Source organism: Nyctibius grandis, chromosome 8, assembly GCF_013368605.1.
Source record: "Nyctibius grandis isolate bNycGra1 chromosome 8, bNycGra1.pri, whole genome shotgun sequence".
Classification (NCBI taxonomy): domain Eukaryota; kingdom Metazoa; phylum Chordata; class Aves; order Nyctibiiformes; family Nyctibiidae; genus Nyctibius; species Nyctibius grandis.
In genome coordinates this window covers 44,220,506-44,246,482 of record NC_090665.1, presented here as the reverse complement: position 1 = coordinate 44,246,482, position 25,977 = coordinate 44,220,506, and the positions used below count along the sequence as shown (strand labels likewise).

General features: G+C 52.2%; 2 protein-coding genes across 3 annotated transcripts; both read left to right on the top strand.

Annotated features, from left to right (window-relative positions):
* The first annotated feature begins 36 nt into the window (after window positions 1-36).
* CYB5RL (cytochrome b5 reductase like) lies at window positions 37-11,689 on the top strand. Of its 2 annotated transcripts, none has more exons than XM_068406375.1 (7): window positions 37-80; window positions 1,442-1,618; window positions 2,555-2,703; window positions 3,909-3,996; window positions 7,169-7,273; window positions 8,731-8,934; window positions 10,599-11,689. In XM_068406375.1, exons 2-7 carry the CDS (start codon window positions 1,442-1,444, stop codon window positions 10,800-10,802), a joined length of 927 nt encoding a protein of 308 aa, XP_068262476.1. In that variant the 5' UTR covers window positions 37-80; the 3' UTR covers window positions 10,803-11,689. The 2 variants fall into 2 exon arrangements, with proteins under 2 accessions (XP_068262476.1, XP_068262475.1); XM_068406374.1 differs by lacking the exon at window positions 37-80 and adding an exon at window positions 193-291.
* A 4,374-nt stretch (window positions 11,690-16,063) lies between these two features.
* Window positions 16,064-24,797, top strand: CDCP2 (CUB domain containing protein 2). The gene is made up of 6 exons (XM_068407025.1): window positions 16,064-16,139; window positions 17,862-18,209; window positions 18,291-18,635; window positions 19,128-19,481; window positions 24,103-24,281; window positions 24,483-24,797. Exons 1-6 carry the CDS (start codon window positions 16,064-16,066, stop codon window positions 24,795-24,797), a joined length of 1,617 nt encoding a protein of 538 aa, XP_068263126.1.
* Window positions 24,798-25,977: the final 1,180 nt, after the last annotated feature.

Sequence of the window (25,977 nt, the reverse complement as noted above, 5' to 3'; positions counted from 1 at the left end):
AATGGCGGACAGGCGCCGCGGGATAAGGGAGGGTCGGCAAAGTGCCTGGCGACGGCGGCTGCAGGGCAGGTGCCGTGTTGGTGAGCCAGGAGGAGGGCGGGGGAAGGCGCCTCCCTTCTCGTATGGGAGGGTGGGCAGTTGGGAGACGGGCTCTTGGCGGGGGCCCCTGGGGCCTGCCGATGCGCCGTGTGGGGCCGGGCCGGGGCCTGTGCCCCGGGGCGGGCGGGGGCCCTGCGGGGACGGGGCGGCTCTGCCTGCGGGGCGCCGGGCCCGAGCCTCCGGGCACGCTCAGTAAGTGCTCGGGACTCTGTAACCCTGGCCAAGCCCGAGGCTGGGGGCTCCGGGCTCCACCCGCGGCCTGGTCGGGGCCCCCCTCTCACAGCCCTCAGAGGAGCCGGGGGTGCTCAGGGCCCCCGGCCCCGCTCAGGGGGCACGGAACTGTTGGCCGCGGTGGTGAGCAGGACCACTCGCCCTTTGGTTCCCTCTTCTCCCCCTGTAACATTAGAATAAGTGTATTTGTGTTGCAGGGGTGAAGGTTAGTTAATTAATTCACCTTGAAAATGAAGCTGCTCTAAGTGCTAAGTGTTCTCTTCCTCAGCCTCCTCACCCGGGGCTTTATAATTTCCTCTGGACCTCCTTGTGTTTAAGTGATACAGATACAAATGTTGGGAACAGCGTTAAGCCAGCCATTGTGTAAAAATCGTGGAGTCTCTGAGAGGTCTGCAGTGTGATTTGGGTTTGAGGAGCATTTGGTTTGAGTACAGCTCTGTATGAAGCAAGGGTAGCGCTAAGGGATAAAGGACTCGCTGCCTGTGCTGCTTGCTGTTTTCTACCTGTCTGTGTTTAAAACCAGACGAGAATCTGCTCATAACCGAAGCATTTGTTTGCTGTGATTTTACCACGTTTGCCTCTAGTCTCTTGGCTCTAAACCCCACTTTCAGCTCACTGCCCTCCCCCGTTTTAAAGCAGTGCTCTGGCAGGCCATGTCGTGGTGGTTGGGGTTCGCTGTCTGTTCTTGGTGACCGAGCTGCAGATTTTTAAGATGTTTCTGCTCCGGGTGACCAGGCCACTCTTTTGTTGGGAATCATCGTGTCAGAACAAGCAGGAATAAGTGTGTGCCTGCTGCTGCCGGAGGTAGCTTTGCTGGGCAGCCAGGCTGAGAAGCAGAGCCTGAGGCTGGGCTGCAGTCTGCAGTGCAGCTCTGGGTGTGCGGCTGTGATGTCTGGCATTCCTGCACCAGACAAGGCAGAGGCAGCAAGCACTTGGACGAAAATGGAGCGTTGCAGGTCGGCTCACAGGCTTTCAGTTTTCTGAGTCCCCTGGGATACACATGCAAGATGCTCAAGAGGGATTTCTCAGTCCTTCTCCAAATAATGCTTGGCTGATGAGCACGTGCTGCCCTTCATCGTGCTGTTTTTGATGCAGGGCTTGTGTTTTGCAGATGAGTGGAAATGAGGATGACTGGCTGGCTCTCAAACCCCAGGAACCTTCTCCATCCCAGTGCTGCGGCAGTGGCTGCAAACCCTGCATCTATGATGTGTATGAGAGGGAGCTGGCACAATGGGAGAGGGCCAAAGCAAAGCAAGACAAAAGCCTCCTCATGGAAAAGAAGGAGCAGGTCAATTTATCTTCATCACATCCTAAAGCCAGTGCTTTGATCATACTTGTTAGCGTGTGGGGTTGTGGTGATGGGTGAGGGATGCAGCAATAGATTAAAGCGATGTCTTAAGAGAAGGCTCTAAAGGCAATTCCCCAAACTCTGCCTTCGCACCCACCCTCCCCCTCGCCCGCTCTCTCCCTGCTGTAACGGGATTTTCCAAGTGTCGAGTTCGCCCTGGTGTCGCATTACAGCCCTGGGTCTGCAGCTTCTCCTTGCTGGGGTACCCCCGGCAGCCAGAGCCAGCTGCTCTGGAAAGTGGGAATGGGTGGAAGGTACAAAGAATCACCATTTTCTCTGCTGACAGTTTCCTCGGGGAAGCTCCGTTTTCCTGACCTTTTTAATCTTTTCTTGTTTTTTTAGACTCATACTTTGAGGATGAAAAAATCTGCGTTGTGTGTGGTGGAGTAGTTGTCTTCAGAGTATAACTTAAAGCTTGTCAGGGCCCTTTTACATAAGATTAACTATGCTGGGTCAAGCAAAAATGATCAGCGTTGAAACAGCTAACGGTATTTCCTATTCACAGTGGTCATCAGTAGGTTTCAAAGTTGCCCCCAAAGCAGCGCTCAGCTCTTTTAGCAGTATTATTTCTGTTTGTTTCCAGACATGAGAAAATGATTGCGGTGAGTCATGATAGGATGACCTTGCTGTAAGGTGTAAAAAATGTAATTTAAAAAGGGGGAGGAAAAATGCGAGATCCCAAAGTGTGTGCCACGGAACATTATAATGAATCAGCAGAGAGCTGAAATTTGTGCTGGGCCCCAGCATTTAATACATGTTCTTCTGGAGTCCTGAGTATCTCTGGCACTAAATTAGCACACGTGTTTGCTTCCAAAGAAAAATGAAATAATAAAAGACACCATCTAACCAAGTAATTATTCATTGTTGTTCTTGCAGAGCAATAATTCAGAACTGAATCCAGATACATTTACTGCATTCAACATAAGCTCGGTGGAGCAGCTAACAGAGGACACCTACCAGTACAGATTTGAATTGCCGGGAAATAGCAGTCTGCGATTGAGTTTAGGACAACATATCGTGTTAAGGTATTGTTCTCTGTGCTAGTTAAACAGTCTGCATTATGTAACCCAATACACAGGGTTTTGTCAATAGACAAAGGCTTCATACCAGGCAAATCATAATTTCTGTACCTCCACAGTGACACAGATGAAAGAACTCGTGAGCTCGTTAGCTCAACTAATTTTATGGTAAAAGCCATTCCAAAGCTGTATTTTTCTTCAGCATTATCCTTGCATCGGTGGGTCAGAAAGAACTAGGTGTGATTAAGAAAATCCATTTGCAGAAAGAAAGAGTCAAAGAATAGAGGTTACAACAGATGATTTACTCCAGCATGTTGGGATGAAGACAATGAGCTGCGCTTACCTCAGAGCTCAGTGTTTTAAACTCTCTGTCTTGGGGTAACTCAGCACCCGGGGTGTTACCCGCCGGTGTCCAGGCGTTTCCTGACTGATTTCTAACAAAACAACCCTCCTGCATAGTTTATTGCTTGCCAGAAAGGAGCCACCTGGGAAAAGTTTATGTCTCTCTCAGCCATCTGTGGTGATCATTGCCAGATAGAAAAAGTCATGTTATGATGCCATTGATCTGTATCTGTTGACGTTATTTGTACGTTAACAGCTGATGTATACAGCTGGCTGGCTGCTGAAAGTACACGCTTCTCCCTTCAGCCATCTCTCATCATACAGCAGAGGAAAAGGTCGGTCACTTCAGTCAATTACCGGAGTCAGTAGTAAAGAGCAGGGTGGATATATTCTGTGGAAAGAGAAGACTTGCAGGAAAATACAGTGTATATTGACAAGACCTCAGGTCAAGGCTGTGCCCTGGCTTTCATTATTTAATTACCAGGTGCTGCACAAACACAGAAAGGAAAGCGGACCCCAGCCCAAAAGGGACAGCAAACTTACCATGAAAGCATTTTCTCTCCCCTTTGCCACTCTTGCACCTTTGGCCGTTCCTCACAAAACGGCTCAAACATCCTTTCAGGGGTGTGTCCAAGAGCTGAATGTGTGGTACAGCTGGGGCCACCACCAGGAAAACAAAAGGTGCATTTAGCCATTATGTTCCCCCTGGATTTTTTACCTCTGGAAGGGGAATGTTTTGCATCTGTGCACAGGCTGGGCTGTTGGGAAAAAGACCTGCTGCCTCCCTCGTTTCCCCAGAGAACTGCAGAAGTTTGGTCATACCAGTCACTGACCCAAGTCACAGTGGGTTCCTGTATTTCTCTTCTCAGAGGAATGGTGAACGGTGTGGAGGTCCAGCGAGCCTACACTCCAATTAGCCCAGGGAATGCAGAAGGGTACTTTGAAGTCTTAATGAAAGTAAGTAAGCCTGGACAATATGGATTAGAGTCTAAGGTGCCGGGGCCTCTGTTTTCTTTAGGAACTAAGCACGCTGTCAGCACTTCAAGTGAGACTCTCTTAAATCCCTTATGGGCTGGTTCAGTGTTGTTTTGAAGCAGTTGTGCTTTGCTGATAAAAATTTCAGTTTTTCCCACAAAACTGAAAGCAGAGGAAGGTGACACACAAGTAAGAGCTTTGCAGCATAGCCCTGTTAAGCACTTGGGAGAGCCTTTTGGGAGCCCTGTGGTCACCCGTGTGGAAAGAGGTGCCCATTCCACTTCCATGATTTCATTTTGCCTTTTGTCTTTGAAATTGCACCCAGTTGCCAGTCCAGTTGAACCACTGATTTTGGGAAGTCTTTGCCCAGCTGTTACCCCCCACCCTGTATTTTGCTTTAAGAAGACTCCTCTGAAAAAAAAATCATTTTGTGTAAAAATGTAGCCAGACAGTAAACAGCTGTTTCTGGTTTGTGAGTAGGGCTCTGGAGCTGCCTGCGGTCTGAGAGGGTCCCTATGGCCCACGGGGCAGAGACATGGCCCACGGGCACAGGTTGCACCTATCAGGGTGGATGGGGTGGCAGAGCCCCGTTTTGGACAAGTGTCCTGGCCCTTCTGGAGGCCACAACAAAATGCTGGTTGAGTTCAAAAGGATTTTATAGGAGAGCTTGGCTGGAAATTTGTCTGAATAAAGTCTGCAGGGCCCTCATAAATGATTACTTTGTGTGGAGAATATCGAATTGAAGAAAATTTTTTCCAATACTGCATTTGTGTGTCACTAGTGATTCCTCAGGGCAGGCAGAGACTTCAGTATAGGAGTGAAATTCAGAGTGCTGGGTATCCCAGGTGGCTTGCAGGGAGTGACCACTTTTCCTCTGCCTGTCTTCCAGGATTTCACATTTTTGGGGTTTATAACGCATTATACGTTCAAACACAAACCCTGTTCTTCAGAAAAGCATACAGCTTCTGTAAGACACCTGTGGGAGGGTCATTTCACCATTCTTGTGGCAATCGGTGTGTGGTAGGGGAGAGAAATGTTGCACTTGAAGTTGCATTAATAGGATACGTTCACAGGATGACTGTGAGATTTCATGTATACTTGCTTATTACGCACAGGTTTTGCATTTCGATAATAATAGTAATGATTGTAATAATACCTTTCCTTTATATAGAACCTTTCATCCCAATGGGAGCTATAGTTATTCTCTGGCAGTGACAAAAGAGGCTGGTAACACCCAGTGTAAAGCACCCCATTTTTATAACTCACTCTGTAGGTTGTGATATATTTCAGACTATTCAGGCAATTTTGGAAAGTACTATATTATTATTATTATTACTACGCAATCCAAGCACTGTTCAAACCCTTCTGGCTCCTGTTATTATAGCATTGCATTTGTGATACTACAGTTAAGAGTGAGGGAGTTGCCATTTACAGAACATAACCCTCTTTTTGAGTGATTTTGTAATGTTAGGGTTTCTCTCCATGGAAAACTGGGTGCAGAAGTTTTCCCCCAGGAGATAGTTATTTTTTTTCTTTTTATTTAGAAAAATTCATTTTAAACCCACTCTGTCACTTCTCACTTCAATTTTTGGAAATAATTTTGGTGAAAGAAGGATTGTTTTAGTTTCTATTACCCTGGTCCATTGGGAGCAGGCAATAAGTGGGGCTGACTTTTCTGCTCTTGCCTTCAGTATCCATGTGTATTAGAAGAAGGTAGGTACAAAATACTGCTTCTTTGATGCAACTGCACACTCTTTGCATGGGACTTAGTACCTGCCCAGAGCCCTCTGAACGTAAAATGGTTCTGACAGGAACTCAGAGCCTGGATGTGTGTGTTACACATTTACCTTTTGAATGTAACAACTGGTGCTAATAATTGTTAATACTGCAGGTATCTTGTTTAGTGAGGTTGTTAGGAGGGGAGGAGCATCTACGTTCTTTATTAGCTAACACTGCTTGCAAGCACAAGCACATGCTCACTCACTCACTTTTCTTAGCTGCTTTGTGGTTTACCAGTTCTGTTTGCCTGCAGTGCAGCTTGGTGGCCAGCCAAGGCACTGGGGTGTGGAGCTGGGCTTCTGTCCAATGCGCGTGCAGAAAATACCCCAAAATATGCTTCTTTCATAGGGGCTGGAGTCTTCAAAGGCTTGTGTCATATCTCATCTTTTGACTTCTGGTTGTGTTGCTCTTCCTCAGGCTTATCAGCGGCATCGCCTCTGTGCGAGACCAGTTGTCTGCCGCAGCTGTTGGGCTTATCTGCTCTTGCTGTTTGGACCAGCCCTTGTTCTCGGGCCAGACCCAGAGACTGTGGCTGTTCTTTTACTCTCGTTTGTTCTCATTAACCATAAAGTGGTCATACATATAGGACATACCTATACATCCAGCACATAGCAACAAGAGTGCTTGGATGAGCCCTTCATTTGCCAGCCTCTCCTTGCTTCTCTGCTAGCAAGCACCGACCCTTCCTCATCAGTCACGAGTGAGGTTAGCATTCCTGCAGGCAAAAGCCTAGATAATATTGTTTGTGCCTCATAGAAAGTAAGGCCATTTTTTGTTAATGTTTTTCTTCTGTGAGGCCCACATTAACATAGTTTTATGAAAATATGAAGGCACCCCTTAGCATCCAGATGATCTGTTTTGGAAACAAGAGTTTTATAAATGAGAAACCTGACTTTGGGTCACTAATTGTATCAACACAGCATCTGAGAGACTGAAGTAAAGCAAGAGCTATGCAGTGTTTATATAACTATCAGTACCCAGAGGGCATTTCCAGACCCCATACCCCAAGATTTGGAGAACACTTGAAGGCTTGGACTGTGCTTTGCATTCAAGACACTCTTCTCTGTATGCTTTGTAAGCAAGAACTCTGATAAGCTTTTTCCAGTTTTGGAAATTCAGACTGCGTGAGAGTGGGTTGTGTTTACATATAGTCAAGCTGGAATGGATCCAATATGATTTGATTTAAATGTCTTTGTTTTGAGTATAACTTTAAGTTATTTTTCAAATAGAATGGTCTTTCTTTTTAAATGCATGAAATGTTTTTTTTTTGCCCCCTTCTTGTTTAAATGTAGATAACTTTATAATTGGCTTTAAGCTGGGAAACTTTCCAACAGAGTATAATTATTCTTTTCTTTTGTGCAATGTTTTTTATGAGTGCTATGAAGCTGGGCTAATGTCACAATACATAAAAACGTGGAAGAAAGGAGACGTGGTCTTTTGGCGTGGGCCGTTTGGAGGGTTCCCATATCGACCTAATAAGGTTAGTTCCCTGAGAGACATAGGATGTTTCAGCGTGTGGCAGCTAGCTTTGTTTAATACTCTAAAGGGAGGACATCAATTGGATTACTGCTTTTGTGATTATTTTAGGGACTTCCTGGATTACTGTACAGTGCTACAGCATTAGCAGTCAGCTGGAGAAAGTACACCTTATTGAACTGCAGAATATTTAAGAAGGAAGAGGAGAGGGAGGTGGATGGGAGACTGGGAAGTATTAGCAAGGCTGTCTGTTCATCACTTGCATTAGAAGTTCACAACATGTTTAACAAAGGGAGCTTAACTTTGCACCAGCAATGAGCGTGGATCAGTTTTTGCCTCGTTTGAACCACGTTGCTGTTTTGTGACTGAGCACAAGCGAAGGGGAGGTGTTGGTCTTTTTCTCTCTTGGGTGTTCCCTGGAACTGTAGCACCTCCAGTGAGGTGTCACGTCACCCAGCCACTCTGCAAATGTTGATCCCACCTGCTGATACCAGGCTCCCTGAAAAGAAATGCAGATCCAGTTTCAGGGGAAGGCTTCTCACACATACTAATTTGGTTACTTAATTCTGACCTTTCAAGTCAGGAGCAAAATTGAAACACTGGTCATTAAGATCCCAAAGCCTTGTTTTTTCTTACCCCCACCCCCACCCCGCTCCAAAATAAGGCTGTAAGATCCCAGTGACCAAGCTCCATGCAGAGCAATTGTGTTCTGCTTCCTGAAATACTCTCCCTGCTGTTTTAGGCTGCTGTTGCCTTCTCTTCTTAAAAGCTTCCAGATAATTATTTGGGACAGAACACAGCAGTCATGACTAGAAGTGGCTGTGTTCAGGGGCTGCCTGGGTGATCTGTGTATATGCAGTTTGCAAAGCACCTAAGCAATATCTAAAACAACTTGCTGTAGAAGAACCTGCCATGCACAGCACCTTACTGCCTGAACATCCCTGTCCCAAGTAGAGTGAATGTCCCCCCTTGCAGGTGGGAAGCACTGTGTGCTGCTGGTAGCTCTTTGAGAAAAGTGAGATAATGCACCAGGAAGATATGTGGATCACGATGGAGGAGAAACCAGTTCCTCCAGAGAACATTCAGGATTGTACTTTGCAGCATCCAAGATAAACACAGGGAGCATTTCCAGTGGGAAAACAAGACTCAGTGGGTCAGCAAAGTGTACTGCAGAGTTGAAACTGAAATATAAATTAACTGAAATCAAGGCTGAAGTTAGGATAAATTATTATATTTGGGTAAAATCCAGTTTCATTAGATTTGAGATATAAACCCTAAAAGTGCTATCTGTAACCTTTGCAGAAAAATACATTCTGAGATTTGACTTTACCAGTTCATGACCTTCCAATACATTCTCTCTCGAGGGGACCTTTACCAGTGTGGCAGCAAGGAGGAACCAACCACGAGCATGTCCATTTCCAGTCACCACAGCTCACTCAAAATTCTCTGGTTTATTGTCAGCATGGAGAACTCCTCATGCTGGCGTCCGGTACCGGCCTCGCACCAATGCTTCCCATCCTGCAGTCCATAACGGATGATGAAGAGGATGAAACCTTTGTAACTCTTGTTGGCTGCTTCCGTACGTTTGACAAAATTTATTTGAAACCTCTTCTCCAGGATCTGGCTCGATACTGGAACATCAGGATATTTTACATCCTAAGCCAGGTAAACAAATGGATATGAAGCGTGTTTGTGTGAGGGTTCTGTGTGCTGGATGAGCCGCTGCCTCCTCTGCTTTTTCGTGAGCGTGATCTTAGTTCTTTCCCAGTCATCAAGGCTAGTTTGTGATCCAGTAGCTGCTGTTCGTAAATCTGCTACGTGTTCTTACGCTGCTACCAGTCTGGAGGATTTCAGGGTAGCAATCATTGCTGCTTGCTCCTCTTTACCTCCTTGGTAGCTGTTCTGTTCGATGGACCTACTGATTGATTATTCCCTCCCCACACTTCAGACAGTTGATGCTTCACCTGAACGTTTGTGCAAAGACAACATGACTCTGGGAGTCTCACGGCAAATAAACCATTTCTTCTTTCCTAATACCAGTGCCTTAATCTGTCCTTATCTTCCATTCATTGCTCATGGCTAGAGCTCTCTTCTTCTACTATGTTAGCACCAACTTCCCAGCAATTATTTTTCCCAGCTGACCCATTTTTAAACTTCTTAAAGTTGTTTCCCCCTCTGTAAAACTATTTTTTTTTTCTGCCAAATCCATGGGATGAGGGCATACCTCTCAGTGGTCTTACATTTTGAGTGTCTTTTTAATTTCCATTTGGTCCCAAAGTTGCCTGTGTTCTGCACAGATTTTGTAGTTGAAAATTAGTTCCCTCAGAAATGAGGATTCATTGCAGGGAGGATTTAGAAAGAATTATTTATGCTAAGGGAATGAATCCCATTGCATTTTTAGTTTCTCAGATGAATCATTTTTTGTATCTCTCATGGTGGATCTGCCTCATACATTATGTTCCACATATGGCCTTGTCAAGTTGAGACTAGGTATAGAAAAACGTACTTGTGGCTTAGGCACCCCCTCAGCCGCTCTATAGGAGCGTAGCTGGTAATTGTCTCTGGTGACATAGCTTAAATACCCTTTTCAGGACAGTGCTGTCTCAAGAGCATGAGGAGATCTTGAAATTCAATCAGTGAAGGGCAAGAAACCCACCTGACCCCTGTCAACACTGTCTGCCTTGCATGTACATCTCTCCCTTTCTTCTCTTCTCTCAGCAGGTTTGTTGTAGCCCAGCACTGACTCGTGCATCCCCCCTTTTAGGATTATATATCTGTCTGTCTCAGTATTTCTCTCTACTGCCTGTCACCACCACATCTGAGCACCTTCTGCTTCTAATTAATAGCAGTAGGGGAGTTCCTGCTGGATCTAACACCATGGGGTCTAACACTTCTCATGGGATCAGAGCTGTGTTTGAAGCAGGGCTGGCTTCTTTTGGTTTTGGTCAAGGGGGATGGGACTGAGAGAGACTTGGGAATGGAGGAGGCAGTAGAGAGGAATAGACTTGGGATTTAAGACTTGGAAATAGAATAGACACAGTGGGAAGTGGTTCTCCAAGGAGAAGGTGCTGCGGTGTTTCTTGGCAATAGTTACACCCCGGTTTTGTTCAGCCCGCTCTGAGTGAGTGGCTAGGTCTTGTGACAGGGAAAGATTTGATCTGGGCTTTGGAAGAGGAATGTCGCTCTCAAGATGGGTTAGTTCTACCTGGATGGAGTCACAGGGGTGACAAATGTCCTGTGCAGTACTCGGAGGGGAAGAGGGAGATTCGGCTTTAAGCAATCAGTTGTCCTTTTTAGCCTGGCACACTGCAAACCTTTTGTCTTTTCAGGAAACATCACTGGAAAAACTTCCTTGGAGCTATCAGGAAAACACATACACTGGTCGTCTCAATGAAGACTTGATGAAGACGATAATAAATTCCTGTCGAAGAAAGCCATTTGTATTAATCTGTGGCTCTTCTGCATTCAATGAAGATATGAGTAGATATTTGAAAGCTGCAGGAATTGAAGAAAATTCCTGTTTTTTCTTTTAGCAGGATATTCGTGACCAAAGGAATCTTAGGCTGAGCCTTGGACATCCTTGTTTCTCTGCAGACATTGCTCGAGTTCAGTCATCTCCATGGACTGAGTTCCTTGTGCATATACTTTCACAGGCCTTTGGATCAAATACTTGTCTCCAGTATGATTCTCACTCCTGAGAGTGTTTTAAGGATCAGGTGCCACTCCAGAGTGGCTGCAACAATCACCCACACCTCAAGGAACAGCATGTTAATGTTGGTGGAAGTCTTCACATGCAATGAGAAGAGAAAGATCTCCTAAGGGTACTAAAAAGCATCCAAGTACACAGAGCTGCTGTAATATGAAGACCAGTGACTTGCTCTGCAATCCGTGTTAGTCTGCAGTGGTATTGTGCCCTGTTAGATGTCCAGAGGAGGGATTTAATCCTCGAGGAGAAGACAGCGTGGTCAGGGGAACAGCAGGGCACTGGCCTGGCACTCTGGAGTCCGTGGGGTTCATTTCAGTTGTGTCATTATCTTGCTGGGTGATGCCAGGCAAGTCACTTCAACCTCTCTGGGCCTCACTTGCCCCATTACACACTAATACAGAGGAGAAGGTACCAGTCTTCTCTGGAAAGAGCCTTTCCAACCATGTACGGAAAAGGCTTTAAATGGGGATGGAGTTAGATGTGAGGACTTAGGCAGGCTGTCCACCTGCCCTAGCCCACCCTGCTTTGCCTACCCTGATCCTTAACCCTTGTAATGCTGCCTGGGGAGAGGAAGAGCATGTCCTAAAACTGTGTGTGAGGAAGCATCCAGGTTGTAGCTGCTACCTGTCAGGGAGGATGGTTGTGTGCTCTCTCTGTCCCCTACGTGTTGTGTAGTAGCCATGGTTCATTAAATTGAACCTCTTTTCAAATAAATGGCTGTTTCTTTTTGTCACAGAACTCTCTCAGGTGCCCAAGGGGTGCCCTAAGTGTATGAGAACACCACCAAAGGATTGAGAGCTTCACGGGACTTTGCTGCAGCACTCCCCCATGGGGCAGGAGGCAGAGCTAAGGAGCTGCTCCGGGGAATGGCAGCCCTGTGGCTGCCCTGGCAGAGCATCCAGCCTGGGCACCCCAGCCCCTTCCTCCTCTTTCAGTCCAAGATGCTGCTGCCTTTCCTCTGAGATATCTGCTGTCCACTCTTTTACCTTCTTAGACCGCTGTCTTTACTAACTACACCTGGAATTACAGTCTTTCTGTACCGTTGTGTTTTTCCGTTCTCTCCCAGTCCATCCCATGCTGGCGTTTCACAGGTTGTGACAGATGATGTTGCATTATCATTCATGCCTCATTTTTTTACCTGTATCAAATAGCACACATTACACAAAGGAGCTGTAGTTTTAGAATTACTCAAAATAAGCGGTGTGCACTGAAATGATGGCTCTGGTTCATGTGTTGGGAGGAAGCGTAGGTTCCCCTCGCATCAGTGAGGTTTGCTTCCAGCTGCCAAATGCCTGGAATTAATCCTGTGTAGCTGCAGCTTTTATGTTACCTTCATCAGAGCAAGGGCTGACAAGAAAGCCATCCTTGTGACCTGAAATAGGGTGCTGGCTTTTAACGCAGAGATGTACAGGGGAGTTGTCTATGGTAGGTCCAAGGCAAGCTCTCGAGTCCTGTCCAAACTGTGCTTCAGCCACCGTGTAGTGGAGGTGCTTCTGTGCAGTGTGGGGCTGATAAAATAAGGAATTGCTTTCACCGGTTGCTCCCCCTACTTTGTCCTTAGCCAGGACCATGGAGAAAAGATTTTCGTCAAATATGAAGTACTCTGAGAACCTGACTTCTATACCTCTTGCTTTAAATATTCTGCCTGTTTGAGATTTTCCTAAAAATCCACCCAGCCTTTTTGCGACGGCCTGAGGTAAAACTTCACGCTCGCTTTGGAAAAGCGACGACTTTCTGCGCCAAAGCTGTGAGTGTTCCTTCAAACGCAACCCCAATATGGCTGGGTATTTCAGCACATATGGGCCACGACGCTTAAACCCTACCCAGCTGGTCCGGCCGTTCTGCCGCGAAGCCTCCCGTCTTTGTTCGTGGCTGAGAGGGAGGGTGGTGAGAGACGGAGCAAGCTGTGAGTGCTGCGGGTTGCAATCCTGCAGAGGCAGCTGCGGGCAGAGCGGGAGGAGGTGGTGCACGCTGAGCCGGCAGCCCCGCTCGCTGTGCCGGAGGGGACAGGGGGGTCTTGGCGAGACACTCTTCGTGGGGGAGACAATGTCCTTGGAAGTAGGAACTCACAGGGGCCTTTACACCGCCCCCGGGCACTTTGTTCTCTATTTTCTACCCTTCTCTCCCGTCCCCCTCCCACCTTTTGTCACTTCTCAGGCTGGCTCTCACATGAGTCCCCTCTTCCCGACCCGTCCCCCGTGGGCACAGCCCCTTCCAGAGGCTTGCGTGGCGCGAGGGCAGGGACGTGGGATGGGAAGGCTCTTGGGCAGGGTTTTCCCTCCCGAGGGAAGGTGAGAGGTTTCCTTCCCTTTGGAGGCCGGGAGCTCCCCCACGGTGGCAGTTTAGCAGGGAAATGGTGGCGATGCTGTCGGTTATCGGGGTACCTGTGGAGCTGGAGGTGCATGAGGTCCCTGCAGTGGTGGGTGCCGCTGCCAGGCCAGGGCAGGAGCTCACACCCAGCCTCTCCTGCCAGGGTAGGGGGTGCTGGCAGGGTGCTCCGTCAGCCCCCCGGGAAGCACCCACCGCCTGTGCAGCGCTGTGCCAGGGAGAGCGACTTCACTTCACCTCCTTTCTTCTTCCTTGTGTGCAGCCTAAATACCTTCTTAATTTCATCTCATTATTTCCTGCCTAAATAATTCCCGTTTCTCTTGGGGGCTGTATTTAAACCTTTGATCTTCTCTGAAGTCTTACAGTCCTGATCACATCCTTTCTATTTAAATGAATCAAATGCCTTTTTGACTCATGATTTATAAATTTGCCCACAGAGGAATAGAAGAAGCCCCGATACAACACACCTCGAAATCACCCACCGCGTCTCTGGCCGGAGCCAAAGCACCCTGGGCTGATCCCGAGCACCTCCGGCCAGACCTCCGTGCCTGCCTCTCGTCCTCCCCCTGCCTCCCTCCGCCCTCCCGCCCGGCTCTGCCGGCTGACAAGCGGCGTTGTCTGGGCTCAGGCCCAGTCGGGGAATGGCCATCCCAGGTCAGGAGAGGGTGAACGTGCCGGCGGTTGATGGATGCCGTCTCCCGGGAGCGGGGCACAGCTGCTGCGCTGCACAGCCCAGGCCCCCCGTCTCCCGGGGGTATCGCTGATGCACAGCACGAAGCGGGACTGCAGGGCACAGCTGAAGGGATGGGGAAGGGCGTCCGCGTAGGTACGAGTGTCCTGGACGCTGGCTCCGTGCTGGGATGTGCCTCGGCGCTGAGGCTGGCGGTGGAAGGGCTGGAGGATGGCGGGTGTTGCCGGATATGGATGCAGCAAGGATGAACATGTTGCTGCGTCATTCAGCAATGGAGAAGTCGGGGAGCACGTTGTCCCTGAGTCCAGGGGATCATGGCAGGGAGGGCTGAGCACTCCTCCTGGCTGAGCTGGGGCTGGGGTTGTGGAAACACCCAGGGGAGGCCCCTGCACCACGGGCCGTGCTCCCAGAGCTCTCCTGCCTCCTCGCTGTGGGTGCTTGCCCCGCATGTGTCGTACAAGGCACAGGGACAGACCTCTCCAAGCCCGTTAGGGAAGCAGCTAATTAAGCTCCGTGGTGTCCCTGGGAGGTCAGTAGGCAATGTGTCCCATCACAGCCCGCGCGCAGAGCTTGCACCAGAGCAGGAGCTTTGCACGGCACCTAGGAACAGGGAGGGCTGCCTCGCGTCTCCTCGCTTGAACATGCACTTACTCCCGGTGCTCATGGGGTGATGTGGTGCCCAACACCCCAGGACAGGCACCCCGATGTCCCCCACCTCAGCTGGCCTCATGACAGAGGGCTCCTGGCTGGGATGCCCCAATGCTCCCACCAGCCCTCAGCATGGCTCCAGTGAGGCCGGGCAGTGGGGAGAGGGCCTGTACAAACATTATTGTTATTATTATTACCCATAAATATATGCAGGCACTTAATGACCTTGGCATGGAGCGGTTCCTGGGGATTAATGACCAGTTGGCGTTAATGGTCCTTAGCTGCACCTCGGGCCATCAGCTCCTCCCAGCCCATCATTAATCCACAGGAAATGTCTCAGGCATCGATCCTCACTGCTTAATTAATAAATGCAACTTGTCTCCTCGCCTGAGATTTACAGATACTCGCTACTTCTTTCCCCACTGCTTTGAAGGTGACTTTTTTAGCACAGGTCCCTCACGCCGGGAGGCCCTGGTGGGTTTTTGTTTCCTGGCATTCATCAGGGTGTGGGTTCTGGCAGCAGGAAAGTCTTTTCCCTCCTGGGTGGGAGGGAAGGAACTGAAATGCTGCAGGGTTTGGGGTTCTCCAGCTAACGTGGCCCAGCACGAGGAGCACGTCTTTCCCACCAAACGCAAAGGCTTGGTTACCTTCAGCCGATTGCATCCAAGAGCCTGGGCAAGAAGGAGCGTGAGCCGGCATGGAAGAACGTGGTAATTCTCCAAGGCCTTGGCAGGTTCTGTAATAATGGCCGTTTTTTGCCCGTGAGTCACAATTCATCTCTAATCTTCCTCGGGGGAGGTGGGATTTGCTATCTTTAGTGCTCGCCACTGCTGCTTTCCCAGGCTGAGCATCCCGCTGAGCCTGGGCGCTCGCTGCAGGGATGCTGACCTGGCAGCTGACGTGGAGACGCGGCTGCGTTTAAATCCCGTGCCCTGTTTCTCGAGCCTTTGCCACCGGCTGGCTTTGTGCAGTGGGTGCCGCAGTATAAATCACGTTAATTCCTGAGGTGCTTTTCCACAGTAAGGCTGAAATTCCCATTTTGGTTCGCTGGGTCGCCTGGCAAACTAAATTATTTTCATAGCCCCTTAAGGGCATATTGTCAGCCCAGACTTACTGCCATTATACACCATATCTGAAACATTAATATCTCTTCTAAATATAGTGTATTGACAAGGTATCTGGTATAGTGTAAATCCTTGGGACATTTGATCCAGATCATTAAAACCGAGTGAAGGAAGGGAGGAATAGATCAAGTTACCTTGCCGCTCTTAATTCAAACAAAGGATGAATTATTCATTCCGCTATTAATTCTACAGTCCTCTCGCTTTTTATTTATTTCTCTATTTATTTTTTTTCCTCCCAGATAGACAGCTCCAAAAGGATGCTCAGGCGCCGGTGAGGGGCAATTTGCGAGCCAGAGGATGGGGTGCGTGGGGGTGTGCTGCCTGGCAGCGCTGGCCGTGCTGTGCGGGGCTCTCGGGGATGCTCCCAGCAGAGGTAAGAACCCAGTCCCAGCTCCCAGTGGGGACCCCATGGAGGAGAGGGCTGTTCATGGGTGCTGTGGTGGCTCTGGGGTGCGAGGGGGTCCCAGCTCTCAGCCCATGCATGGAGAGGGCCTCTCTCAGGCCAGGGGCCGCCCGGCTTGGCCTGGGGAGAGGAGCTGGGGTCTGCAGTCACCGTGCGTGGCACCAAGTGCCGGGCACTGCCATGCGCTTGGTTTTCTGCTTTGTACTTATTTTACTGCAGATTGCAGGTGGGAGCTGTCCTGTTGTGGTGTACAGGGGCTTTGCTGAAGCCTTTGTTAACTTCTGGAGTTGGACATGCCTATATAAATATAGATGTATATACACACACATATATATGTGAATGTATGTATGCGTGTGTATGTAATAAACCCCTCACCTTACCTGGATAAACCCCCCAGGAGGCAGGGCAGGGTTAGCAGACAACACAGCAATTTGGGGGCAGGCTGGGCCAGGTCAGCCCCGTGACTCAGCTGACCAGCAATACCCCTCCCCGAAAACGGCAGGGCCTTTCTCCAAAAGGGCTGCGTCAGAAATCAAACCCCCTCCTGGCCCCGCTGCGGGTGCTCCTGAGGGGGAAGTGGCCGCCCCGCTGCCCCCCTGCCTGCACCCACCTGGGCTTCCTGGAGCACCCTGGGGCTCCCAGCCCCTGACCCATCAATCTGCCAGCCCCGTGGCTACTCACCCCTCCCGCGGGCTCTTGGATATTTATTTCAATAACTTGATTCCTTTAGTACCAGCCCCACATCACTTTATTGCCTATCCCCAGTAATTAGCAAGGTGATTTTCAATCTGCCATCTTTGCTGCTTGTGCCAGCACACACACACCTACACACACCCCCCCCCACCCGTTTGCTGTGGTGCTGCATCACAGGCATCCGCAGGACCCCCCCTTCCCTCGCCGGGAGGTCACCGCACCAGCGAGCGTGATGGAAAGCAACGTGCTGGCTGACTATTGATTTGCAATATACTTGGCCCAGATTGATGGCAGCGAGCGCCCAGCCTTGCTTGGGAACCCGCACATGTCCCCGGGAGGCTACACAGGCCCTGCCTCCCTCCCAGACACGATGTATGTGCCCCGCTACATCAGCCCCTTCACCCCAGCCCCGATCAGATTGAGGGGCAGGTGGCAGCCCCCGCCCCTTCCCCCTTATTTTATAATAACCGTGTCTCAGTATAAAGATTTCATTACAAAATCGATCCCTACGTGCATAACTCATTGTTAAGCGCATCAAGCCCTTCGCCCCTCTTTCTTCCAGCTTGAATTCACCGATACCACCATTACATGGAGGGAGCATCGTCAGTGGGAGGCACAAAGCTGAAGGGCTGGGCAGCCCCGGCGAGGCTGGAACCACTGACCGATTAAAAGTCACCCCCTAATTTATTTTTCCCAGCAATAAATAGCCGGGGATGCCATGCTGTCACTGGCAGGACAAGCTCATGAGCATGGCTTGAGCCCTCCTGCAGCCACGCTGCGGGACACCAAGGGGAGAAGGGGATGGTAGATGGATGAAAGGTGATGGGGGGGACACGTGTCCTCTGGGGAGAAGGGGTGGCTGAGCCCAGCGGAGGTCTGCAGGGCACTGGTGTTTCAGTAGTGCGGGTGGTGGGATGGAGCCGGTGCTGTGCACCCTGTCTCCATCCTTTTAGGCTTCCCCTGGAAAGGGGACATCACATCCACCTCTGTGTCCCCCAGGCATCAAATGTGGCGGGGTGCTCTCGGCACCCTCCGGCAACTTCTCCAGCCCCAACTTCCCGGGGCCGTACCCCTACGAGACGGAGTGCACGTGGCTGATCGTGGTGGCCGAGGGCTCCTCCGTCCTGCTCTCCTTCAGCCACTTCGAGCTGGAGTACCACGCCACCTGCGCCTACGACTACCTCCAGGTCTACAACGGGGCTGCCCGGGACCAGGGCAACCTCCTGGGCACCTTCTGTGGCCACAGCCCCCCGCCACCCTTCTCCTCCGCCTGGCACGTCATGGCCATCATCTTCCGCTCCGACCGCCACGTGGCCAAGCGCGGCTTTGCCGCTGCCTACCGGAAAGGTAGTGGGGAGGGATGGCGGTGGCAGAGCATCCGTCCAGCTGTCCTCCCCCACCATCCTCATCATCTGTTCCTCCCCACAGATGCCTGCGGCGGGCAGCTGACGGGGCTGTCCGGGACGATCACCAGCCCTCGCTACCCCGAGAGCTATCCCAACGACGCCGAGTGCCGCTGGAGCATCGGGGCGGCTGGCGGCAGCAGCCCCCTCACCCTCGTGTTCGCCGACTTCCAGGTGGAGGGGGGCCAGGGCTGTGGCTTTGACTACGTGGCCCTTTTCGATGGCCCCACCGCCACTGCCCCCCGCCTGGGACGCTACTGCGGCAGTGCCCGCCCACCCCGCACCGTCTCCTCCGCCCCACACCTCCTCGTCCTCTTCAAGTCGGACTTCAACATCGGCGGCAGGGGCTTTAAGGCCCATTTCTACTCAGGTGCAGGGGTCTTGGCATGGTGGGGCGGTAGGAAGGACGTGGGGACAGGTTCCCAAGGTGGTGGTGGTGGTGCTCTCCCTCCCACAGGAGCAAGAGGAGATGATAGCAGAGGGGAGCCCTTTGGGGAGAGCTCATGAGATGATGGTGTGAAGTGTAAACCACTACGCAATGCAAATGGCATCGTTGTGGCTATCCCAGGCCCCGGGCTGTCTTTCTCTTGAGCAAGAGCTGCCCTTCTTCCTTGCTTGTGCCATTCCCTGGGGATACGGGTTTTCCCCATCTGCTCATGTGGGACTTTGGCCACCTCAGCTGTCGCCATCCCCCAAAACTGATGGGCGTCCATCGGCCAAACGCAAGGCTAGGGAGCAGTGTGGTGGAGGGCAGAGCATGCTTTAGCAATTAAACAAGTGATTGCTCAGCCACCAGCCCGTCCACACCCAGGTGGCTTCAGGTTTGCTTTCATTTTTCCGTTTCCCCTTTTTCCCCGAGCAGGAGAGTGCCAGGAGGTGTTCACCGCCATCAAAGGGAATTTCTCCAGCCCTCGTTACCCCAACTTCTACCCCAACAACCTCAAGTGCCACTGGAGCATCCAGCTGCCCCCAGGCTACCGGGTCAAGGTCTTCTTCTTGGACATGGAGCTGGAGGGCCGGAGCAGCCTGACGGGTGGCTGCGACTACGACCACCTGGCCGCCTTCGATGGTGGCACCGAGAACGGGTCCCTGCTGGGGCGGTGGTGCGGGCAGGAGAGCCCAGCACCCGTGACCTCCCGCCACAACAAGCTGCTGCTGGTCCTCCACACTGACCGCAACACGGCCAAGAGGGGCTTCTCCATTGCCTATGTGGGAGGTAAAGTCTCACTTGGGTGCTCCATAATGCTTTAATTCCACTGGGACATGCCCGAGACCATGTAATTTCCAAAATTCACCATACGGTGAAGATACCCATCTGCAGGAGCAAAGCACGCGGGTCTTTAGGGGTGGGTTGGAAAAGCTGCAGCTGATGAGCCTCAGCTCTCGCAGAGTGCAACACACACACGCTCCATGTCGTGTTTAGTATTCAGGAGATGCTTTCCAGCTTCTCCTGCACATGTCTCTGCTGCTGCCGTGCTCCTGCTCCTCTCTCAGGGCGTGAAGGAGAGGAAACCCAGGGGTTTTTTGGGGGGACCAAAACCCCAGGGAAGGTGACCAGCCCAAGCATCACAACCCTGTTCCCTGCTCCCCAGGAAGCTCCAGCCCCACCAGCACATGGCTGAGCAGGCAGATACAAACCTCGTCCTCTCCACCAGCAGCAGCACTGGAGGGGCCGGACCCCCGGGGTATGGTGCTCCCAAATCCACCCAGCCAGCCCTGCCCAGCACTTCCCCAACACGGGCATGCCCCATGTCCCAGCCGGTGGGAGGAGCAGCGTGTAACCTCTCTCGTGTATTTGCCAGCCTTTGCACCTCAGAAGCCAGCGAATTGATGGCGTTCAGTGTATTTCAAGAGAATTACATCTGAGCTGACCTGTGTCAGGGATGATTCAGACCAGGGCAGCCTCGTCGGCGGGCTGTAGCTGGAGCAGGGCTGCTGGACCAGCGGCACAGGGGCTGGGGGTGGCTGGCTGGCCCTGGGGTTACGAGCTTTCATCCCTCAGCAGCACAATCCTCCTTCATTTCCAGTGTAGCAGAAGGGATTTGGGGGTGTGTGGCTCTAGGAGTAAGAGATGGGATGGAGTTTTGGCTTGACCCTCTGCAGCCTCCGGAGGGACGGAGGTTGTACCAGACATCTAGCAGGGCTTTAGTGTCCACGGCAGGTCTGTCCCTGTCCTTGTCCTGCTTATTTCTTACTGTTTTATGGCAGTGTGCAGGGAGAGAAATCTTGGCTTCACTGTGTCTGGTGGTGGAGAAACCCCATTCCCGACGGAGGAGGTTGCAGACATAGATGGGGTGGTAGCTGAGGAGCGGGGGGAAGCCCCGTCACGGAGAGGGACATGACTTCTTCCAGCTGCCCGAGGCTCCCGCACCCCCTGGTACACACTGCCAGATGCGTGTTGGGGGAGAACAAAAGCTTGGACAAAAAACTGAGCCTCCCTCCGTGAGGCTACGGCTGCCTGCTGTGTTTGCCCGGCGATTGGGGCATCTGCTCACACCGAGCAGCCTGCGTGGCACTTCCCACCGCCGGCTTCCTGGGGAGCCCTCGGTGGCCAAGGGGCACCTCGGCCTCCGCATCCACATCCGCAGCTCTTCATCCGTGCGGGTATTTTCCTTTTGGGCCCACAGAAGGGTGTGACTTGGGCCAGGCGTGGGTGATTTATGGCCATTTGAAGGAAAGCCTTCATGCCAGGAGAGAGGATCCATTTTCTCCTCCTCCTCCTCTTGATCTAATGCACTTTAGTTGTTTGGTAAATCTTCTAATGGTTTTATAATGCACTAAGTGGAGCAAAGTGACACTATTTTTTCGTATCGATTTTATTGAGTCTTACCAGTTTCGTAAGGCCAAGATTGAGAGGGAGCTGGAATAATTCAATAATTCATACTGCCCAAGTGGTTGGTTCAAGCTGAGCGAGGATTAACTTTAAAGAGGAGGGCATTTTTCTCCTTGCTCCTTTCCCTGCATGGATGCTTTCTGCATTTTTCTGTGATTCTGTGATTCTGTGACCAAGCTGGTGAAGGGTCTGGAGGGTCTGACCTATGAGGAACAGCTGAGGGAGCTGGGGTTGTTTAGCCTGGAGAAAAGGAGGCTCAGAGGTGACCTTATTGCAGTCTACAACTACCTGAAGGGAGGTTGTAGTGGAGTGGGAGTTGGCCTCTTCTCCCAGGCAACTAGTGATAGGACAAGAGGACACAGCCTCAAGCTTCACCAGGGGGAGGTTCAGGTTGGACATTAGGAAGCATTTCTTCTCAGAAAGGGTCATTAGACATTGGAAGGGGCTGCCCAGGGAGGTAGTAGAGTCACCATCTCTGGATGTGTTTAAGAAAAGACTGGACATGGCACTTAGTGCCATGGTCTAGTTGACATGCTGGTGTCAGGGCAATGGTTGGACTCGATGACCCCAGAGGTTTCTTCCAACCTGGTTGATTCTGTGATGCTGTGGGAGATGACAGAAGGTTAAAATATCCCAAGGGGCAAGGAAAGGGTGAGAAGGGGTGACTGTTCCTGCCACCTCCAACAGAAGAGCGATTGGGGCAGCAAATAGACTGAAGGTAGAGATGCGAAACAGGCGGCACAGGTCACACCAGGGCTCCCCACAGGACTCCCCACTGCAGGAGGCCCCAGGTGCTCGGAGGTTTGCACATGGCCAATAAACAAGTGGACAAATCATGGAAGAAAAATCCATGGGAGTCTGTTAGCTACAAAAGCTCCGATGTCCCTGTGCTGCCAGTGGCCAGATGCTAGAGGACCTGAACTGGTCCTGAAACTGGTTTTTGAATGGGCTTGGCTCGCCCAGCATGAAGAGCAGGACGGGCAACGCTCGATTTCAGGCGGCGGCATAAATCAGCCCGTGGCTGGTGTTGGGCTCTGCCAGACGTTCCCCTGGGGAAGCGGAGGCAGCTGCAGGGGATGTTTCTTCAAGCCCCAGTTTGCAGCTCAGGGCCCGAGTACAAATCCACGGGCAAGGTCAGGTTCAAAAAAGGGCTCGGGGACACCTGAGGGACACGCAGGGCCCTCCAGCAGCGCAGGAGAGGAGCCAGCTGGACGCTGGGATGTCTCAGCTCCGCGCTGCCAGCTTTGCTGGGGCTGGTTTGCCCAAGCAGGGGCACAAAGCGGTTGGGGGAGGCTCGGGAGGATGCGCGGCTCCCTCTGAGGAGGGACCCGAGCGAGACGGGGTGTGTGCGGAGGGTCGGGAGGTGGTGGGGCTGGAGGGAAGGAGCCACACGAAACAAAAAGCACTCGGAAGAGTCCTCAGCAGCCAAAGTCCCCAGCCCAGCCATGCTGCAAAACACCTCACTGGGTGCCGCGGCTGGAAAAGAGCCTGTGAGGAAAAGCCGGGGAGCACAAAGGCATTTCTCCTCCTTCCCCTGGGGGGAAAGGTCCCGCTCCATGGCAGGGTGCTGCACCCCACGTGGAGGAGGACACTCGTGGGGGCTTGTCACAGCATCCTTGGTTGGGAATGGGGGGCTGGGGGTGAGCAAGAGGGGGCTCGGTGGGATCCAGCCTCTGCAAGCGGGTGCTGCAGTGGAGGTGGGGGGGGGCTCTACTTCTTTGCCCACCATCCTGTTGTAAAGGGGCTGCTGGGAAGGTGGCGAGTGGTTTTGGGGCGGTGGGGGGGGTACCGGGTCGCAGGTTCCGCGCTGAGACGCAGCAGAGGGCGCCTGTGCGACCCTTGCGAGCGGCGGCGGGGCGGGCCGGGGGGGCTGGCCCCTTCCCAAAGCCCCGAGCAAACCCCATCGCCTCCCGAAACAGGGACCCTGGCCGCGCCTCAGCCCCTGCTCCGCGGAGGGCAAGGTGGTTTGCAGCCTGCAGCTCTGCATCCTTCCAGCCCTGCAGCCCCGCACCCCTGCGTCCCTGCCCCACCGAGGGGGAGGTGGTTTGCAGCCTGCATCCTTGTTTCCCTGCATCCTTACATCCTTGCATCCCTGCTCCATGGAGGGCAAGGTGGTTTGCAGCCTGCATTTCTGCATCCCTGCATCCTTGCACCCCTGCATCCCTGTTTCCCTCCATCCTTGTTTCCCTCCATCCCTGCATCCCTACGTCCCTGCCCCAGGGAGGGTGAGGTGATTTGCAGCCTGCATCCCTGCCCCACAGAGGGTGAGGTGGTTTGAGATTGGATCATCCTGAGTGCCATTACATGGCACATGCAGGACAATCGGGGCCAGCCAACATGGATTCATGAAAGGCAGGTCCTGCTTGACCAACCTGATCTCCTTCTATGACAAAGTGACCCGCTTAGTAGATGAGGGCAGGGCTGTGGATGTCGTCTATCTAGACTTCAGTAAGGCATTCGACACTGTCTCTGATTGATTCTGTGATTCTGTTTCGCTGGCTTTGCAATGACGGAGAGCGGCTGCTCTCACGGGGTAAATCCTTCCTTGCCTATGTCAGGGACAGGATAATGATGTGATAGCACTGGAGTGTCACTCAGAGAGCTGGGAAGGAGGACGAGGCTCAAGAGTGGTGGTGGTGGTGTCTCTTCCTGGGACAGAAAGCAGGGCAGCACCTGGGAGCCAACCCTCTCTGGCTTCGGCACGGGGCAGGGCTACAATATTGATATATAAAATAATGCTTTCTGCATTTCGGGTGTAGCTCCTTTCTGCCTGAAAACTCATCTCATCACGTGAGTCCTGTGGCAGCAATGCCAGGTACTGCGAGATGCACGGCCAAGTCATGAGGCTGGTGTCCCTGCCACTCCTGGCCCTGTCGGGCGCTGGCTCCGTGTGCGATGGGGACAGCGAGCTCTGAAAAGGGCCGTGGCTCTGCGCTGAGCTCCTGCAGTCGCTGCAGCCTGGGGAAATCCTGCTTCACTTGTGCCTTGTTTTCTGTCCCAACAGTTGTGCCCATGAATGTCAGCTGCACCCGGACGGATTTCCACATCCAGATCCCCGTGCAGTCCCTGGCCCAGCTGGAGAGGAACAGGATTTACTTGGGGACCCCGTCCTGCATGGCCCGGGTTGTTGGTGGTAACTTTAAAATACACACCAGGTTCGACACCTGCGGCACCGAATCCCAGGTAAGTGGTCGGCAAACCTTCCTTTAAAGAAGCTGAGTAGATGGTTAGCCCCATGCCGGTCCTACTGGGCTGCAGAGAGGAGTTCCCCATCCCTCTCCCATCTTCCCAGTAGCTGCTGGTCTGATTCATGGCCAACCGCCCTCCAAAGCCCTGTGAAGGAGCTGCACAAAGCCCTGGTGAGCCGCAACCCTTGTCTTGCAGAAACGCAACAACACGTCCATCATCGTCAGCACCCTCTACATTGATTTTTCGGTGGGCGACCAGGAGGACATCCACCAGTACGAGGTGCAGTGTGAGCCGAAGAGGAAGGAAGCCTCGGTCATCTTCATTGCTGGCCTTGACCCATCCAGGCTCAGCCAGGCAGAAAACCTGGTGGATGCCCAGCAGCGGGAGGGGGGAGCGATGGATGCCCATGAAATCAAGAGCCAGGACACCAGCGACATCGTCTTCATCAGCATCTGCATCCTGGCCGGGCTCCTCATGGTCATCGCAGTGGTGGGGCTGGTGTTCCTGTAGGATGCTGCTCCCCAGATCTCCAGGGCTTGCAATCCCAGCCCTGCCCAGGGTGGAAACACACCCCAAAAGCCACCGTCACCCCAGGCTGAGCACTAACATGGCTGCTCAAACAGAGACACAGCTCCCAGGCCCCGAAAGAGAGCCTGAACCCATCATCCACCTCCTCCCAGCACCTGAAAAATCTGGGCAATAGGCAGCCATTTCCCTCCCAATTTGTTTTCCTCTGCCTCAATCTGTCCCTTTGGCTCGGGCACGCAGTTCCTGTGCTTCCTAACTCTTCCTGCACCTGCCTCCATTTCTTTTCCCTCCAGTGCTCCTGCTTTCAGGCAAGTAACGTTTGCCGATGGCTACAAATCCTCCTGTCAATTCTTTCTAGCTGAATTCTTGAAGGTACAAACCATCCCCAAATATAGCAATATTCCCAACACATATTTTCCACGCTCCCGCCCATGCTCAGGGGAGTACCGTAGAGCTGCGTTACAGGTGTCTCCGCTCGGATGTAGCTCACATAGATGCTTCCAGGTGGTGTTTCTGGATGTCCGCAGATGATGTGGTGAGATGCGTTTGCTGGGTGCCCTGGATGGAGCTCCTCGTTTGATCTTCACACGTCGTCCTTTCTTGCAGGACTCACCTGAGCGCTTCAGCCACCAGCGGCTGGTGGGAAGGAGAACGATCTCTCTTCTCCTCTGTGTTTTCCTCCTTTCCAGCATGCCCAGGTGTTCACCACTGGGAGCTCTGTACCAGCATCACTCCCAGAGTCTGAAACTGTGGGCAAATCCTGCTGGGGCTTGGCAGGCTGCAGTGCCGTGGAGCCTGGGGAGACGTTGGAGCGTGAGGGTTTTGGTAACCTTGTAAAACGGCCTGGGCAGGGGGGGGCTGGCTCCCCTGGGACCTCAGTGGTGCCAGACCTGCACCCTTAGTCCCCACAGAAGGTGAGCTCAGCAGCCGAGAGCATGAAAACAGGAGTCCTGTGGTCACCTGCACCTCCGGAGGAGACGTGGGTTCCTCCCAAAGAGCTCTGAGGCTACCGACTTTTGCATGGCCAAACCACCCGCGCCTGCCTCTTGTGCCCGGCCAATGAAAAGGAAATTTCCTTTCAGCATCGCACGGGGAGTGGCTATCGCAGAGCAGCCTGTGTTTGTCCTGGCTTTCCTGACAATGTCCTGCTTCCCGCGCCCGC

Excerpts from the sequence above, each read along its gene's own strand:
- CYB5RL (XM_068406375.1), top strand. The coding sequence starts at position 1,442 with ATGAGTGGAAATGAGGATGACTGGCTGGCTCTCAAACCCCAGGAACCT. Across the intron at positions 1,619-2,554 it reads TCATGGAAAAGAAGGAGCAG|AGCAATAATTCAGAACTGAA; the intron begins GTCAATTTATCT and ends TTGTTCTTGCAG. Across the intron at positions 3,997-7,168 it reads ACTTTGAAGTCTTAATGAAA|TGCTATGAAGCTGGGCTAAT; the intron begins GTAAGTAAGCCT and ends GTTTTTTATGAG.
- CDCP2 (XM_068407025.1), top strand. The coding sequence starts at position 16,064 with ATGGGGTGCGTGGGGGTGTGCTGCCTGGCAGCGCTGGCCGTGCTGTGC. Across the intron at positions 18,210-18,290 it reads TGCCGCTGCCTACCGGAAAG|ATGCCTGCGGCGGGCAGCTG; the intron begins GTAGTGGGGAGG and ends TCCTCCCCACAG. Across the intron at positions 24,282-24,482 it reads CCTGCGGCACCGAATCCCAG|AAACGCAACAACACGTCCAT; the intron begins GTAAGTGGTCGG and ends CTTGTCTTGCAG.